General features: G+C 51.4%; 1 protein-coding gene across 2 annotated transcripts in view; it reads left to right on the forward strand.

Annotated features, from left to right (window-relative positions):
• Nucleotides 1-1,122: 1,122 nt before the first annotated feature.
• Nucleotides 1,123-18,500, forward strand: part of TLL2 (tolloid like 2) — a gene marked incomplete at both ends in the record, with an annotated part of 116,185 nt that continues 98,807 nt past the window's right edge. The window contains one exon of one of the 2 annotated variants that reach the window (XM_080822741.1): nt 1,123-1,568. In XM_080822741.1, the coding sequence (XP_080678867.1) occupies nt 1,379-1,568 (190 nt within the window). The remainder of the gene's footprint in view (nt 1,569-18,500) is intronic. The other variant, XM_080822740.1, reaches the window with a different exon arrangement.

An 18,500-nucleotide genomic window follows, 5' to 3' on the forward strand; every position in this document is an offset into this window, starting at 1 on the left:
TTGTCATTAGTGGCCGTGAAGTCATGTGGAAACCTAAAAGCAAGTTTAGTTCATTTTTTGCTTGCAGTTTAAATGAAAAAAGATTCTACTGGGTGGGATGCTGAAAAATCTCTACACATTGATGTGTTTTACTTCTTGATTAGGGTAATTTTGCTTACATGAAAAGGTCTTTGAAATGCCTCATGGTAATAGAACTTTTTATGTCTATAAGTCAAAATGGCTCAGTTCTGACAATTTTTACATTTAAGGTACAACGTGGGAGTGGGTTTCAAATATCTCTTGATTATTCTTCTAAATTATTTGGGCATATGTTTTTAATTGGCAAAAAATAGCCAGACTTCAGAAATTGGTCATTTTTATTCCATCAAGTTACTGGTGAGTGGCTTATTTAATAAAAACATGTCTGTAATTTAACACAAATAGCACATACAGCTGTTCGTTTGTCAATCTTTTTGCCTGAATGAAGCATCTTAAAACAGTTTTGCTGAAGGATAGGGTCACCAAGAGGGGAAATCTGTCATTTTAAATAATTCTTCCCCTAAGGCACTCGTATCACCAGCCACTAGGTTAGGTGAGGTGGGTGCTGGCACAAGCGTCCTTCATGGCTGGACGAGGGATATTGAGAAAGCTGAGAGAATCGTAATCTTTTATTTTTTCTGAGCTGAAAGCTACCAGCGAAAAGATTAACTTCATTCCTACGGAGAAACGATTGTCCGAAAGCACAGAGCCAGTTGGTAACGCCGCGGGCCGCTCACACCGGGCTCCTGGTCCTGAGCTCGGAGCCACAACCGCTGCTGCCTGCCTTCGCCCACGTGTGCATCAGGGAGTTGTAAAGTGAGTTATGCCGACGAAACAAGGCGGGAAGTCCAGCCTTGATCTTCAGGAGCAGCGTTCTCGGGGGCCGGAGGCAGAGGAGGCTCCCGGAGAAGGGCGCCCTGGACTCGGTGGGAGCCCTGCGGGCCCCCGGTCCTTGCCGGGAGCATCTTCACCTCGCTCCCCTTCCTCCGAAGTTGCGGAGGTGCCGGGAAGAGGAGGGGCCTCGCCTCGGGCGCCCGAGTGATTGGCTGCCCGGGCCCCTGGCGAAGGCTGTGTGGTCCAGCCCGGGTGGAGAGGGGCGGAGCGGCCACTGCTCCAACCACCGCCACAGTCGCAGCCGCTGCAGCCTCGGCCGCCGGGCAAGTCGCTCCGAGCCGCGGCTTCCTGGGCGCCCCGACGCGGATCGCGGCGCCGCGCTCTGCTCGCCCCGCGCCCGAGCCATGCGCGACAGCCGTGCGTAATCGCCGCGCCGCCACCGACCTGCCCCTCGCGCGCGGTCCCTCACCCGAGAAGAGCTTCCCGGACACGCAGCTCCCTCGGGCTCCGTCGGCCCCTCGCAACCATGCCCCGGGCGACTGCTTTCGGGGTCCCGGTGCCACTGTTGCCGCCTCTCCTGCTGCTGCTAGCGCCGCTGCCCCGCGGCGCCGGGGGGCTCGCGGAGCTCTCGGACGCCGCCCCGGACTATTCGGCGCTGGAAGGCGAGGAGGGCGCGGAGCAGCAGCTGGAGCATTACCACGACCCGTGCAAAGCCGGTAGGTGCCGCCGCCGCCGGGGAAGTCCGGCAGAAGTTTGCCTTTGAAATGCAAATGAGTGGTGGGCAAGCCAGCGCTGCCGTCTGTGGGGCGGGTCTCCTTCCCTCCCCCGAGGTTCCCCGGCTCCCCGGGAAGACAATGCCACTCCGGCTGGGACGTCCCGGGCGCGGGCCTGCGGCGCGCCCCGGGTGGCAGCCTCGGGAGCGTTCCCCCAGCGGAGGAGGGCGGGCGCCCGGGCCGCCTGACAGCCAGGTGCTCCGCACGAGCTGCCGCCGGAGGCGCGGGGCAGGGCGCGCCGCTCCCGGGCTCCGCGCGTTTGCAAGTTGTGCGCAAAGTTTCCCGAGATCTCGCGCCTGCTCTTGGGAAGAGAAGAACAAAACCCGAAAGGCTGCGCGGCGGGCACAGGGAAGGTGGTAGCTGAGGGAGAATGCGAGTGACGCGAGTTGCCGCAAAGTTCCCGATAGCCCCCTCAGCGTGGTCCGGGCCTGGGGGTCGCGGAGATGGAAGCCGGCAGGTGCTCTAATCCCTCAGGAAGCGGCGCCGGGACGCGCGGGTCTTTCTGGCGCACATTCGGCCCGGGCGCCGCGGCTCCCTTCCCGGAGCCACCAGCCGGCTCGGGTGTCCCGAGGGGCGTGGCCTCCGTGCCCGCGCGCTCCGGGCGGCAGCGCCGCCGGGGCCCGGGCGCAGGTTCCAGAGAGCTCACGAGTCCGGCGAGTCCGGCCCGGACCCAGGCGAGGATGGGCTGGGAGGCCCGCCTCACCCCTCCTAGCCGGCGGCCGGCGCCCCGCAGAGATGAACAGTCGGAGCGGAGAGCGCGGCCTCCCTCCTCTCCCCGTGCTGTGGCCGGCCGGGTCTGGGGGAGGGCCGTGGCCGGTGCCCCCACTTCTTCACTCTCTGGGGACCGCTGCTAGCCTCAGTTCCCTCATCTCTAAATTGGGGACAGTAACTATAGTAAGTCTCATGATGTATGGGAAAATTCTCTGCGAATGGAGTGATGAGATAGATGGTCCTATAATGATTTGGGTCTTTCCTGCAGCGGCTATGGGCAGAGTTGGGGGTCGGACAGATCAAAACTGGCCGAAGTCTGGGGAACACCAGGTCACTAGGAGGCGGGAGGGCCCAGAGGCTGTGAGACCCGAGAATCTTGTGAAGGTTGAAGTTCAAGCCAGGCTTGAGGGACCTGGTCTTACCCTGCAGGAAAGTCCTCCAGGATACCCACCTATTGCTCTACCTGGTGGGGCTTCTGAGTTGGGGGGGGGCAGGAATATTGGTTCCTGGGTCATTTGAGAGAACGTCAGCGGGTAGCATGTCCCAACTGAGGTACCTCTGTTCGTCATGGGACCCAGCCCATGACCAGGGAGAGATCTCTGGTGGGTCGCCTTGCCGGGAAAAGACAGACACCGAGGCTGTGAAAACCCGGCGGGGGCTAAAGGGGTTGAATCAACCATCCGATGAACCTGTCAGATCCTGGACTCTACCCGTTGTGTGCTGGGGCCTCTGGGCAGCCATGTGGGCAGCTGGGGCCTGAACTCGGGAAGCCATCAGTCTGTTCAGGGGTGTACTGAGGCCTCTGGTATGTGGGGTGCTGAAAATCCAGGTGAAAGAGACATAGGGCTGTCTGGAGAGCCCTCACGGCTCCCAGGCTCAACCTTGTGGAATAACCGGATGGCAGGTTTGCCTCTTGAAGCCTCTTTTTTGTCCAATAATTTTGTAGAAAATGCTAGATAACCAGGGCATGTGTGTGCTGTGACTCTTCACCCGCAGGATGCAGTGGGCGGCTGGGCTAGGGAGTAGAGGATCTTGGGAGCTTGGTTTCGGCCCTCTCTAGGCATGTTCCTTGGCCATCCTTGATCTTCCTGCTGCCCGGGTCCTCTCCTCCAGCTGTGCTCATTCTAAGAATGGCCAGCAGAGGGCGATGGCAAGGGAGACCTGGGGAAAAGGTCACCCTCTCAGTCTGTCCCTGCTTCTGGGAATTCCCTGAGCTAGGAAAAACCTTCTAGAAGGACAAAAAGCAGTTCACCAGGGCACTGAGATCTCAGTGGAAGGATATGCCTCACGGCCCAGGGGGAACACTGCATTTCCTGGTTCCACATTTAAACCAAATGTTCAGGGCAGCCTGTCATCCATCCTATGGAAGTCAAGTCCTAACTTCTGGCTCCTCTGCCAAGAAGGAGGGCTTCAGGGCTCTGAATCTAAAACACCTCCCACCTGCCCTTTCTTGAGTGGGGGCCAGTGTGTTATGCTGCAGACACAGTTCAGGGAGGAGAGGCTTAGATCTGGTCCTGGCCTCGTGGAGCTGTGTTACCTCGGACAGATCCCTTCTCTGGGTCTCCGTTGCTCATCTGCAGGATAAGTGGTTAGACTTGTTAGGGTTGCAAATCGACAGGCCGAGGGAGCTGGTCCTCTTGGTCCACGTCCATCAGCTGTCTTGTCCTATGCCTGCTTCACACCCTGCGGGCATTTGAATGTATGCACCTGGCTCCTTCCTACTTAGTGTTCTGTGGTTCTATGACCTCTGTTTCCAGCTCAGCCTCTCAGAGGCTGACCAAACTGGTAAGTGTTTCACCATTTACAGTTTTACTATTTACTATTTCACCACTTTTACCATTTTTAAAACCATTTTTTTTGTTTTACCATTTTACTGTTTGCGATTTTTATGATTTCCTCCGCTGTTTACATTCTGTGTGCGAGACACTTCAGTTCTCTGTGCCTTAGTGTCCTTGTTTATAAATGAGGATGATTCCTGATAGATTAGAGTGCTTAAAACAGTGCCTGCTATATATGTAGGTTCTTTACAAACAGGTTTTCTAGAAACTTGAAAGAACACCTTCAAGTGGACCTTTGAAGCAAGTTTTAAACTAGAACATTCAAATTTACTAATATAAGCACTCTACTGCATGCTGTAAGAAGAGATGCTTTTCAAATCAGATGCTGGTGGAGTGGGAGTGAATGTGTGCAGCCCTCCTGACCTGGAGCTGGTGAGGTGCACTGGTCTTTCTGGGCACAGTCTCTGCCTGGCAGTCTGTAGCTCTGCTGTTTTGTTTTTCATCTGATACTGTAAGTGCGGCCAAGGCTTCAAATGACAGTAAATTATAAGACATCCTCCAGAGCGCCATGTCTCTGAAAGCAGTCTTTGCAAAGCTTTTAAGGGCTTCTCCTGCCTGTTTGCTCTCACCCACAATTCTTTAGCTGGGTTCAGGACCAGAAAGCCTGGGTCCTTATCCCTTTTACTCCCTGTGTGGCCTTGAGCAAGTCACTTCACCTCTCCATGCCTCAGTCTTCTCATCTGCAGAATGGGGATGGGAATAAACCACTTGCCTGTGGCGAGTCGTAGCCGGATTCCTCAGAAAAGGACTTGTGTGTCAATGGTTTGGGAGGCGACCGCAAGAAGCGGGAAGAGTAGAACAGGGAAGGAGGAAGTCCAACGAAGGAAGTGAATTGAAGTAGCTGCTTTTGTTGGTGGAGTTTTGCACCCACCAGAACCTCTGCAAAGCTTCCAGAAAGTCTTGTAGAATTTCTTGCCCATACAAAAGGGGGCTGGTACATTTCTCCAAAGGCTGCTGTCCTTCACTGTTTGCTCCCTGGTCTTTGGGTGCCTGTGTGAAAAACCATCCACACTCAGTGGTATAAAACAACAACCATTTTTTGGTCTCTGCTCTGCAGTGTCTGAGCCTCTGCTGGGAAGGTTTGCAGGTGGTGGTGATTGGGGCAGCGGCCAGGGTAGGCCTGAGAGCTTGGGGCTGGAATCATCTGGAGCCTCGTTCAGTCACATCTGGCTCAGGGGAGGGCAGCCGGTATTTACAACTTTATTTTCATTCCTGCTTGCTCTGGTGTCCTTACTGATAGGCAGGTGCTGATCTGACGGAGTCGAAATATTTCAGGGCTGTATGGAAATGGATGTTTATTTTCCCACTTCTCCAGGCAGGAGTGGCATCCGGCTCATCTCTCTTTCAAATCTGTCACCCCTGAAGTGCACTTGGGCAGGGCCTGAGGCAGTTAAGAGCACAAGCTTTGACACCTGATGGACCTAGATTCAAAATCTGCTGCCCATGCAGGGCTTTGTGACCTGGAGTAAGTTACTTAGCCTCTCTGAGCCTCCATTTCCTCACTTGGAAAGAACGGCTAACGTTCCCCCCCGTTCAGGGTTTGCTGAAAGGGTTAAATGATTCTATGTTTGTCAAGTGCTTTGCACAGCTTTGGGCTCGGGCATGTGCTCAGTGACCGACGTGTCCATCATTAGAGCACCGAGCAGGTGCTTAACAGCTCCTTCCTGAGCTCCTTGTTGACGTACTGTAGAGGAACTCGAATTCTTGTAATAGAGGAACAATTGAGTTCATGTTAGGGATTCTTAAATTCAGACCTGAAAATTATTGGCAAACCGTGTCTCCCAGGTACTTGAAGGGTGAATGTTATGCTGTATGAGTTAGAGCTCAATAAAGACCAAAAAATGTAGGTGAAGGTGGACGGGCCCGGGCTGGGTTGGGGGAGAAGATGCAGGGTTTTGGCCCCTGAGTAAGTGTCATACAGAGACACAGCAACTCAAGCTAGCAGAGCCAGTGTGGTCTGCAGATGCCCAGCAGAACCCAGCGGTCCCAGCAGCGGTCAAGACTCACATTGGGGCGGGCAGTGTCTGGGAGAGGAGAGGCCTGGAAGGGGAACAACACATTGGCCACTTTGGGTTGAACATGATCCAAGAGCTGAGTGATAGCAGGAACGCCGCCCCATAGATCTTTACCCAGCCCAGGAGTAAACAGGCAGCTGTGTCAGTTCCCATTTTGCTCATGGGGAAACTGAGCTTCATGTCCAGACCTTCTGCCTGACATTGATGGTCCTGTGACTTCCGGCGTTGTCTTTGTAGATGGAGCTCAGGTTTCGAACACAAAGTCCTCCATGGTATCGTCTAACATGGAACCCTGACCCAGACATCAGTGGAGCCCATTGTTCTCTTCCTTCTCTTTGCCAGCCCTGCAGTGACCAGTGTCCCATACCCTCCTTTGGGAGTGGCACGTATGTTGGGAGCATATCCTTTAATCCTCTGTCCAGTGAGACAGAGAGGAGGGCAGGAGCTGAACCACAGAGCCATCCACAGCAGCCCTGGATCTGCAGGGCATCCACCAAGCTCAGGGCTGGGCACAGCCTCCTCAGCAAGAAGATGCTGCTGATAGAAGCAGGGTGTGGACAGGCCAGCAGGTTGTCCCATTCAGCAGCACCTCCCGTGGTCAGTTCGGGACCTTCCGCTTCTCACTGCTTCTCCAGCCACTCTCTGGCCACAAACCGGCCTGGGCAGGCTCCTCCCCAGCCTGCTGGGCCTGCACCCAAGTTGGGAGCAAATGGAATCCCTCAATAAATGTGAGATCTTGCAGTAATCCTGTGGCCCTGGAAGAACCCATCGTGCGCAAAAAGTACATGGATTAAGTTGAGTCCCAGAACAGCACCGCCTTCCATGCTGTGAGAGACCTGGGGGCTAAGTGTACAGGCTCGAGAGACAGAGCGCCTGCCTTCAGATCCCAGCTCTACCACTTTGTGGCTGTGGGACCCCAAACAACTTGCTTCAGCCCTCTGAATCTGTTTCCTCGACTATAAAATGTGGATACTAATATCTACCGTGTAGGGTTATTATGAAGATTACACGAATTAATACAGATAAAACCTTAGAATAGTGCCTGGAACATGGTAAATATTCAGTAAATATTATTGTTTTTATTACTATCAACTCACAGAAATTCAACAAGGTTTCCAAGTGGCAGGAAACCAAGTAACTGAACAACAGAAGCCCGATGGTGTTTCCAGAGCTTGGTGTTTCCTGATGACGCGGATGCTAATCACTCCTCTGTATCTAAACACCTTGGTGTGAAAACAGATCTGCCATGAATGTTGCTGGCTTCCTTGGTGTTCAGCTGAGGCAGGGGTGGTGGGGTGGTTCCATGCCCTGTAAGCCCCCCTGGGAAACCAGCCCCTGACTATTTGGAGATGTGTGACTGGTGTTGGACCAGAGCCTCCATTCAGCCAAGGGCTCCCCCCTCACCCCAGCCACTCCTCTTTCTAAGAGCACTCATTCCTCAGGGAACCCAGGTGGCTCAGTCGGTAACCATCCGCCTTTGGCTCGGGTCATGATCCCAGGGTCCTGGGATCGAGCCCCATGGCCTCCTTGCTCAGCAGGGAGTCTGCTTCCCCCCTCCCTCTGCTCCTCCCCATCCCCCCACCCTGCTCATGCTCTCTCTCTCTCTCTCAAATAATGAGATAGAATCTTTAATAACTAACTAACGAACTAAATAAATAAATAAAAGCTTTAATTCCTGCAAGTTGCAAACAGCTGAGGTGCGAGCAGGATTTGAGCCTGCATCACCTTTGATGGTGGCACAGTCCTTCTGCTGTGGACACCTAGTCACGCAATCTGAACAGAGGATGTAACTTCACTAATCCCCAAACGTTTACCTTCTTGCCCCTCACCATGATTTTCAGAAGGAGAGCTACGATAGTAACCTTCACAGTAGTTATAGTACGGCCTTAAAGCTTTGGGCCGTACCTGATGGTTTTTAAAGCTGTTTTGCTTCTCCTCTGTCCACTGGTCTCTCAAATAGCCAGGAGATGATCTGAGCACTCACGGGAGTTGGTCTGGCCTCTTACGATCTGTGGGCCTGGGGAGATGTGGTCCAGATGTCACACAGGGGAGAGGCAAGGCCGAGGCATGCATGGGACGCTGAACTCTTACGTGGTGAGGCAAGGACCTCCAAGCTCTGTTGTCTTCCCTAAGCACATGGCCTCTCCAGACCTGGAGCCACGTCCCTTCTCCTGGATCCCTGCACATGGTCAACAAGCACCTCTGTGCTGCCCAGTCTGAAGGTCACGTTGGTGAACTTGCTCCCAGAGCACCATAGCCCATCGCCTCCTCCCTACCTTTTTCTCTGTCCTTGGCTAGGACTCCAACAAGGATGAGACAGTTCTGGCCTTCAAAGTACTCTTAGTCCCAAAGCATCGGGGAGAATGATACAAAGTGTTGAATGGCATCTGTCCCTTCTCTGTTCCTCCATCCCTTTCCCTAAGGCCCAGAGCAGTGCCTGGTATCCAGTTGGTCGAGGATGGTGGGTCCAGTCTCTCTCTCCACCCCGGAGGGAGAGGACTTAGATGGCTGATCTTTCCCAGGGAGGCTGTGGGTGAGTGGCCATCTGGGAGACAGAGCAGATCAGCGAAAAGTCACGTTTAAGAGACTGCTTTTGGCCTAGGCAGCCCGTGACATGAAACCTGCCTCTGTCCTCACTATGTGGGTGTTTTTGACGAAGTCTCCTTACCTCTCTGGACCCATTTCCTCATGTGGAAAATGGGAATGATATGAAAACCCATCAAATAGGTGTGTTGGAGGATGAAACGAGGCAGTGAACACAAGTGTTTCGCAAGCAGTTATTAACTGTTAGCTCTTCTCTTTGCTATGGTTACTATTACTCCTGCTATTGTTCCCCATTTAAGATTTTCTCTCCACGTGACAATCTCTCTGCGGCCTGTGTATGCTTATCTCTCCCTTTCAGGTCTATGGAGAGTTCCCTTGGGACCCATAGCATGTGGCAAGTGACAATTTCTTGCTCCACAGCTCTCTCGCTCTCATCCATGAAGCCGAGGGGGGATGACAGATAAACCCAATGCATATAAGCAGGTTTCTCATGGTATCCTCTTAGCCTGCTCGTAATACAGTTCTGCCTGGATGCAAACATAGCAACAGGAACCGAGCTTTCCTGCTGATTGGTTACAGACCTATCTACGATCACGCCACCCTCTAACCACTTCTGTCAATTACCAATAAATATTCTCAAGCTCGCCCGCACGAGCACTTGAGTGTTGACGTTGAGCCCCAGTCTTTGCCCGTTCTGCCAGCTGGGCCACTTATCTCCAGGCTCATGCTGCAATTTGCACCAAGCCTCCTCCCCTTCCTCCCACCTGGGTTACTGGCTTTGAGTCCATGTGAGTCCTGCCTGAGCCAGGAGCTCCTGCCTTTCCCACAGGAGCAGGCTACCTTCCACCCTAACTCTTCTTCATGTTCCCGGGTCAGTTCTCCTCCTTCCTGAACTGGCCCTGGTTTGCCGTCCTCTCACCCCGGGCTCAGAGTCAGCTCCGCTCCTGAGGGCTGGGCTCTGTGGTGGGAGGTAACACGTGGTACCAGAGTCCATCCAGGTGCTGCAACCAGAAAAACCCTGGGACCATCCCGTGTATCCGTCTCTTCCTTCCCCTCTCGTGCAGTCTGACCCAAGTCCTGCCAGTCCGCTTCCCTCCGTCTCCACTTCCACCGTTTGGTCTAAGGTGGGCTCCCCGCTGGGCTAATTGCGGCAGTGCCTGATCCCATCTCCCTGCTGCCCCACTTGCTTCCTGCAATCACTTTTCCCCTTTGTAGGCAGAGTGCGCCTCTTGAAATGCAGGTTTGATAGTGTGTTTGTAAAATCAGATCTGCTTAGGATCCTCAGCTTACCTATCGCTTCCCCCTGCCCCGACACTCCAAGGCCTTCCTGGGCCCTGATCTCGATCAGGACTCCTCCATTTAATCTCTCATCACCTTTGTTTGCCTGCATGGCACTTTCACTGTCCATTGCTGGATATAGCCAGTGGCGTGATTCTTTATTTACTCAATGTCTGTCTCCGTGTGCGACAATGAGCTCCAAGGCATAGAAGGCATGGAAATTAGAACCTTTGGTTTCCCAGTCATCAGCACAGTGCCTAGCACAAGGTGGGGGCTCAAGTGGTATTTGCCAAATGAAAAACTGAACAAATGAAATACCAGAGGGGTTTGGAAAACGTAGCCATCACCGTAAGAAAATCAAGGAAGCCTTCCTAGTAAGCGGGGGTGGTAAGCCCCGATCTTAGCCTAGAAGGATGGATGGGATTTGAAGAAGCCGGGGTGCACGTTAATGGAACTGAGTCAAGGTGAGGTAGCAGGAGTGCATCTGATGTGTCTAGAACTGGGGGATTGTTTCTGGTTTCCTTTGCAGAGTAGCAGAAACAAGACTGAAAGAAGCTTGGAACCGTGGATGTCAAGCTAAGACATTTGAAACATGTCCCTTAAGAAATGGGGAGCTATTGATATTTCTTGAGCAGAGGACTATTATAATGAAGACATATAAGGTTTAGGATCTGTAGACCTAGGAAATAGGAGGACCACCAGGAGGTCTAGGCCTGGTAGCACGAGCACCACACTTGGGCTGTGTCCTCAGGAATGGGAAGGAAGAGAAGCTGGGAGGGAGAGTGTGGGTGTGTGTGTGAGGGAGGTCCCAAGCTGAGCTGCATCTCAAGATCGGAGCTGAAACACGAATGAGTTCAGTAAGCACTGGGTTGTCTTTGAGGTGGGCAGGAAAGGGAGATTGCTTTTTAACATAAAATAGTTTTTTTTTTTTAAGGTTTTATTTATTTATTTGACAGACAGAGATCACAATAGGCAGAGAGGCAGGCAGAGAGAGAGAGGAGGAAGCAGGCCCCCTGCTGAGCAGAGATTTTTTCCCCATGCGGGGCTCGTTCCTAGGACCCTGAGATCATGACCTGAGCTGAAGGCAGAGGCTTTAACCCACTGAGCCACCCAGGTGCCCCAACATAAAATAGTTTTCTTAATTACACAGCTAATACACATCCACCGGAGAACATTTAGAAAATAGAAAGGGCAAGCAAGACTAAAAATTTCCGGTAATTCCATGGTCTAGAAGTAATTTTTAACAGTTGGTTGTATATTCTTCCAAAAAGGTCTTATGCGTGTTTATGTTTTTTCTTTAAATGCTGTACATACCACTCTGAGCCAGCTGGTATTTCATTTTCACTTAGTAGCATGACCCTCTTTCCGTGATCATAAAGCGGCTTGTGTAATAAATGTACTTCTGTGACGTTGATTTTTTTTTTAAGATTTTATTTATGTATTTGACAGAGAGAGAGAATTCACAAGTAGGCAAAGAGGCAGGCAGAGAGAGAGGGGGAAGCAGGCTCCCTGCTGAGCAGAGAGCCTGATGCAGGGCTCGATCCCATGACTCGATCCCAGGCCTCCGGGAACATGACCTGAGCCGAAGGCAGAGGCTTAACCCATTGAGCCACCCAGGCGCCCCTCTATGACGTTGATTTAAGTTGCTCTGTACATTATTGTATAAATGCTCCATGATTTGTTTAATCAATCCCCTATTGTTGGGCATAGAGATGTCCCCCAATCTTCTCTTTTGCTCTTATACACAATGATGCTGGAGTCATTGTTGCTAGATTTTTCTGTCATTTAACAGGATTTCTTTAGAAAAGATCCCTACATGTAGAATTGCTGAGGCAGAAGTATGGAATCTTTTAGGGCTTCTGATTCTTCTTTTCAAACTGCCCTGCACATTTTTTCATTCCTTTCAACGTCCGTGAAGATTAGCATTCTGTAGTCTAGTTTTAAAAATCTTTGCTGGTTGGATAAGAGAAGAATAATTTGTGATTTCTTCAGTTTGCATCTATATTGTAATCGTATGTTCTTTACAAAGGATTTTGAACCTTTAACAACTTGTTTTGACCATTTGTATTTCTTTTGCTATGTGCATCTCCTGCTTATGCAGTTTCTTTCCTCTAGTTTTCTTCTTATTTATGAGCTTTCTCCACCCTTCTGTTCCTCCTCATTTTTCTTTTCTTTTTTTTAAAGATTTTATTTATTTATTTGTCAGAGAGATAGAGGGAGAGAGAGCGAGCGAGCACAGGCAGAGGCAGAGGGAGAAGCAGGCTCCCCGCCAAGTAAGGAGCCCGATGTGGGACTCGATCCCAGGACGCTGGGATCATGACCTGAGCCGAAGGCAGCTGCTTAACCAACTGAGCCACCCAGGCGTCCCTGTTCCTCCTCATTTTTCTAATTGGATGGTCATTTTTTAACATTTTGTAGAAACTGTTACATTTTAGGAACTTCAACCTTTTGTCTGTCATATTTGTCATGAACAATTTTTGGAGGAAAGATTTTTAAAACGCAGAAAGTTTGTTCTGTACCATATAATTCATTTCTTTCATGGTGATTTGTGTGGCTGTATCAGTTAAGATTTTGGGTTTGCTCGTAGTGGACTCACATTAATTGGCTATGTCTGTCGGGGTCCAGTTGGGAGACTGAAATCACACCCGTAATCTGAGGAATTTATTCAAAAATTTAATATAAAGGATTATAAACTAGTGAAAGGGAAGTGGCTACTGGAGAACTCGAAGGAAAACAGAACCAGCAGACATGGGGAGCAATCCCTAGGGAAGGAGTAAACCTGGGAGAGGCCGCCCTCCCCACCCAGAAGAAACTTCTAACTTCATAGGAGAGGGTGTGACGACGGCTCACCAGAAGTTGGAGAAGCTCACTGAGGTGCTACAGGCAACGACTGATGAGTGGGGAGTTGCCCATGGGAGTGTGGGCCAAACTCTGAAGGACGGACACCCGTGGTTCTCCTGAACGTTGCTGGCAGCCACTCCGGAGGACCAAGAAAGATGAGACCACTGGGACCAGGAAGAAAAACCCCTTCCTTGGGCACTATTCCTCTAGTGCCCTCTACGGATAAAGACTCATATCGTGCCAGTTGGCAAAGGAGTAATAATTCGAGGGTGCAGCTCCAGCATCATGAAGCATGACCAAAAAGGGTTGATTCAGAGTTGAGAAACAATATATTGGTAGCTGGAACATGGCTTACACAAGCTAGACGTTTCTTTCTCGCATCGGAGTCTGGAGGTTTTGCAATGCAAGGCCAGCCAGTAAGCTTCCGCTCCAGGAAATCCTCCAGGATACAGTCTCCTTACAGCTCACCCCTCCGTTCTCCCAAGCTTGAGGCCCATGTCCTCATGGCCCAAGATGGAAGCCGGAGCTCAAGCCATCACAAACACAGCCTAGACATGGGAGAAATGGAAAAGAAAGAGGGACCAAGAATGTATGAAAAGAAGGTTCACAGGAGATGGCGTTTGCCACGTCACCTTCTACTATCTCATGGTCACGTAGCCACAGATAGGTATGTGGGAGTCGGGCAGATGTTCCTTCTAGAAGGCCTGGAACTGAAAAGGAGATATTCTGTTATTATGGAAGAAAGGAGAAGAAGTTTTGGTGGGCTGCAAGCGATCCCTGCCATAGTAGACTAAACTTTCTGGACCTTTATGAAGAAAATTTTGTCACAGTGATGATAAGCTCGTTACTGTTACTGAACATTAAACAGATATACAAGGTAAGATTTTAGAGTAAAATCCTGTAGACTGTTAGAGCTAGAAGGAACAGCTGAGATTACTTATTCTAAGTTTTTCACATTTCCCGTGAGAACCCTGAGGGCCTGGAAACGGGGGACAGTAACTTGTCCAAGGTCACATGGACCACTGTGGGCAGCTATGGCCTAGAGGTGGACGCCAGGTCTCCTTTACTCTGGGCCTGCGTATCTTCCCACTCTCTGCATTACTTAGGATCTCCAGTGTGCCCTTGTCTTCAGAATGAGTCTGGCCTAATTGCCCTGGTAACTTGTGGCCCTATGAAAGATCATTCCACAGTGGAGATTTTAGGGCTTATAAGATATGCCTGGTCCTGGAATCAGGCACATAAGATGCAAAATTATAGCCCAAGAAGCTTCTGGCTCTTAGGACCTAAACTACACCCTCTCTCCAACACTGAGTGGAGGCCCGTGAGCTCCGGCTGGGAACACAGCGAGTGTGAGATCTCAGTCAGTCATATTCCACTGGAATGAAGCCGTGAAAGTGTACTCTTAGGCCAAAGTAGTCAATCTCCTTACCAGTCTGAATGCCATCCTCCTGCTTAGCTATGGAAATAACAGAAGGATTTTTCTTAGAACAAGGCGAGCCAGGGTCTCAACGGGAAACAGAGTTTACCCCAGAGGTTTCAGTGGAAGAGATTCACGAAGAGACTACTTACAGAGGCAGCGTTAAGGAACAAAGAAGAGCAGGAAGCACCCAGAGGCCAGCAAGACACCCCTGTGGCTGAAGGGATGGGGAGGAGGGGGCCGTGTTATAGGAGCTGGAACGGAGTGGGAGGGGAGGTGGCTGAGGGACGCACCTGCTGTAGGAGACACGGCACCAAACCGGGGGAGAGAGAAGGCAAGACATGCTTGTGTCTCTCCCTCCTCTTCCGTCTCATCTGCTGGGGTCTCCTGCTGTTTGAATGCCAGCAGAAGCCAGAGAGCAGGGGGCCGTGGAGGATAGAGTCCACAGGATCAGCCTTCCTGGGCAGGGCGGAGAGAGTGGAGAGGAGGTATAAAATAAATAATTGTAATCATAGCTCAGGACTTGCTGCGCATATTCCTATACATGGATGGAAGCGCTTGCAGTATCTTTAAAACATACCGTTCCAAATGGCCGATGTGTGGCCCCTGGGATGCCGCTTCTCCCCCATGCCAAAGGCAGACATAGCCAATTGACCATGGTGCTCTTTTCTGTGGGCCCAATTCACCTCACGGTGCTCCAAGAAACATGCCTAATTGAGGGGGCTTGGTGCATGAGATGAAACCTATTCTGAGTTATAAAACTTAAATAACCTTGCAAATACGGCCAACCTTCCTTCTTGCCAGTCTAGTGGATAATCCTTTCTTTCTGGGAAATAGCCGAGCAGGTGTTTCTTAAGCCAAGCGAGTCCTGCGTGGAAAGCACAGATGTGGCCTGGCTCGCAATGCGCTGGGGCAGCCACAGTGTGATGGAGAGGCAGGAGGCCATATCTGCCTCGAGCTAGGTGGCCACCAGCCCAGGCACCAGCCGGACTCTGTTGGCTCATCTGTAAAACAGGATGGTGCCAACCAAGGCAGAAGGCAGGGCTGGGTGTTCTCTTGTGGTGGAACTAGCCTTCGGAGCTCAGCCCTCTCTATGTGGTGCTCTCCTCGGTCCTGACCGACCTTTAACACGGAGAGCCCTATGGAGTCTAAGGCCGGCTGTGTTTCTGCTGTGTACGCTCAGATGGCTGAGTTCAGGCTGTAAGTGACTCTGAATAGAAAATCCTTAGCTGGAACCAATAGATAATAGGTTATGAACGTTGCCAGCCTAGCGTAGGGTGTAGATGGCAAATAGGTCCCAGCTCTATCAATTTCGTGCTGGGCCCTCTGCAGCACTGTGTTGGGATGGACGGGAGGGCCGTGATGAGGGATATCTGCCCTGCGGGGAGAGGAACACATGTTTGTCTCGTATTTTCCATCCCCGGTGTAAGTGGAAAGAGCACTGGTAGAGAGTCAGAAGACACGGCTTCTGGATGCGATATTTTGAGCATGTCGTCTGACCTTCCCGGATCTGTTTCCTCACATGGAAAAGAAGGACATTACTTAGATGACTTTTAAACTGTCTCTAGCTTAGAAGTTCCATGATTCAGACTAGTTTTTTTAAAGCATGTGAAAGTTGCAATGAATCTGATCCAATTAAAACATTTCCAACTCCCCACTCCTCTCTGCCATATGCTTGAGTAACTAAGCTATCTGTGCCTCGTGAGGGCCATTTCCCCAAGCTGGAGCAGCTGGACACCCTGAGACAGAAGGCCTCCCATACTAAACAGACCCTACTCTTTAATCTCTACCAAAAGATCCAGGAGGCGTGATTCACATCTCGCCCGGTTTCCTCTCTTCTGTCCTCCGAGAGCCCGAACCTCTCCCCTCGTGCTCTGCAAATGCGCCTGAATGCAGAGTCCTGAAATTTAGGTTCATGGTTTCAAAGTTCATGGTCCTGAGAATAAACAAAAAAACTATTGTGGTTGCATAGAGCTGTGGACCCCATTAACACCGCCCCATGAATATTTATAGCGTGAAACTACAAAAGAACATAGAGGCCATATTGTATTTCCTAGAACTTTCTTTCCATGGGGTCCTTTCTCTGTGGGTCACTTTAATGTAAGCTTTGCTTATTTAGTTGCACACTTTAAGCCGATTAACTTTTTACTAAAAAAAAAAAAAAAAAAAAAAAAAACCCAAAACCAAAAAAAACCCCTCCCTGTTTGTTTGTACATACACTCCCTTGACAAAGATTCACAGAAAACTGCTTTAAACCTGTTAAATCCCTCTGCTGGAAACTTGAAGTGAACTAAATGTGTCTCTGGGTAGGATTTCCCTGTCACCATCCCCGCCTTGGGCCCTCGCACCCTACCTACCTCAGCCTGTTTGCCGAGAGGAATTCCCATGTCAGAATACGCCCTATTTAGTTCCTCTGGTAATCTCGGCTTCTCTCTAGGCGACTCTTAAACGGAGCATTAGCGCGATCCTTCCCTGCATGGCTTGTCATCGGGATGACAAAGGGCAGGCCCTGGGGGGTGGATACAGAAACTGTAGGGAAATCAAACATGAGCGCTGGAGGGACCTCAGAGGCGGTGGACGCTGTTCTCCAAGCTTCAGGGAGCATGAGTCACCTGTGTGTGTGTGGGGGGGGGGGGGTCATGAGCCTACAATGCATATTCCTGGGTCCTGTCCCCAGAGATTCTGATTTCATAGGCCTGGGGGTCGTCCTATCAACACTCTCCGTAGGCACTTCGAACCCAAGTGGTTTGTGAATCGTGACTTGGGAAGCGCTGAGCTGGTTCAGCCCTCTCCTTGTTTGGGTGAAGAAAATGCCACCAAAGGAAAAATTTATTTGTCCAATGTCACACGCAGCATCCAGACCCCCCTCTTTCTGAGTATAGGGGATGCCTGGGGCTCCGCACTGCTTTAATCTGGGCTGGCGTGTCCTGAGATGCAGCTCTACGGTGGAATGGGGGTGATGAGGTTCCTATGAGGGAAGCTGAATGAAAAATAGATCACCTCTTAGCTCAGGCCCAAGTTGTAAGTGGAGATATGAAGGTGGGGAAATGGCCTGATTGGTAAACGGGAGGGGAGGGGAGGTAAGCACCTGTGGGAAGTCACTCCCATGGGACAATAGATCCCCGTCTCTGTCGGTTTTGGAGTGAGCCCCAGGATGGAGTGGGGCCTGCAGCCAGCGTGGACTGGGAAGGTCAGGGGCATCCCCAAGCTGGGTCAGCCCCCCTGGGCTTCCCACTCTCAGGAAACAGAAACAGAGTCCCAGGGAGGTGTGGCTGGTGAGAAAGGGTGATGGCAGAGTCAAAGGGGTCCTCCCCTGACTGGCTGGGCTTCTGCCTGACTCACGGGCTTCCAGCTCTGTAGGACCCAAACCAAGAACCACATAACACCTGGAGGATTCCCGCCCCCCCACACCAGACTTTCAGAATCTCGGGTGGGAAGGGCTGTGTAGGAGTACCCTGGCCAACCCCTCCAACCCCTGTGTCCCCTCAAAACGCCTTGCTGGGCTGTGAAGCCTTTGTCAGGCCAGCAGCTCCTCTGGAAACAGGTCTCTTGCTGCTGACCATGGTATCAGCCCCCACCTAGATCATCCCCACCACGGGATCAGCCCCCAGTTTGAGAGACGGGGTTCTGTGTGAGGTGGTGAACTGAACGCCAAGTTTAGAGCCAAAAGGTCTGATTTCAAGGCCCACCCACTTCTCACAGGTTGTAAACGTGGCCTAGTTGTTAACTCCCCTAAGCCTTACTTTCCCCCATAAAATGAGGCTCACGATTCTGGTTCTGCCTTCCCCTGTGACTTTAACAGGGAGTGTACATGCCCTCAGTTTTCACTTATGAACACGTTCTGAAGGCCCAGAACATAGCAGGTTCTGAGTTAGGGTCTGGGGTAAGTGGTGGGGAGGGGTGAGTAGTGGGGAGGATCTGGGATGAGTGGTGGAGAGGAGAGGAGAGTCACAGGGAACTGTGAAGGGCTGCACCAAAGTGAAGGGCTGCTTTTGACCAGCTCTACTGTGGGTGCTCTAACAGCCCCAGATTCTGTTCCTGGTGTCTGGGCCTTTCTTCCTCCTGCCCAGCCCCTCACTTCCCATGACCTCACATCCTGTCTTGCTCTTGCTGTCATTGGCAGTCCACATGAAGAGGTCCCCCACATCAACCAGGCTGCCATCATCGGGCCCCTTCTGCTCCTGTCCTGACACTGCTTTGCTGCTTCTCACCACAGGGCCTTTGCTCATGC

The sequence above is a fragment of the Martes martes genome, assembly GCF_963455335.1.
Source record: "Martes martes genome assembly, chromosome: 14".
NCBI lineage: Eukaryota > Metazoa > Chordata > Mammalia > Carnivora > Mustelidae > Martes > Martes martes.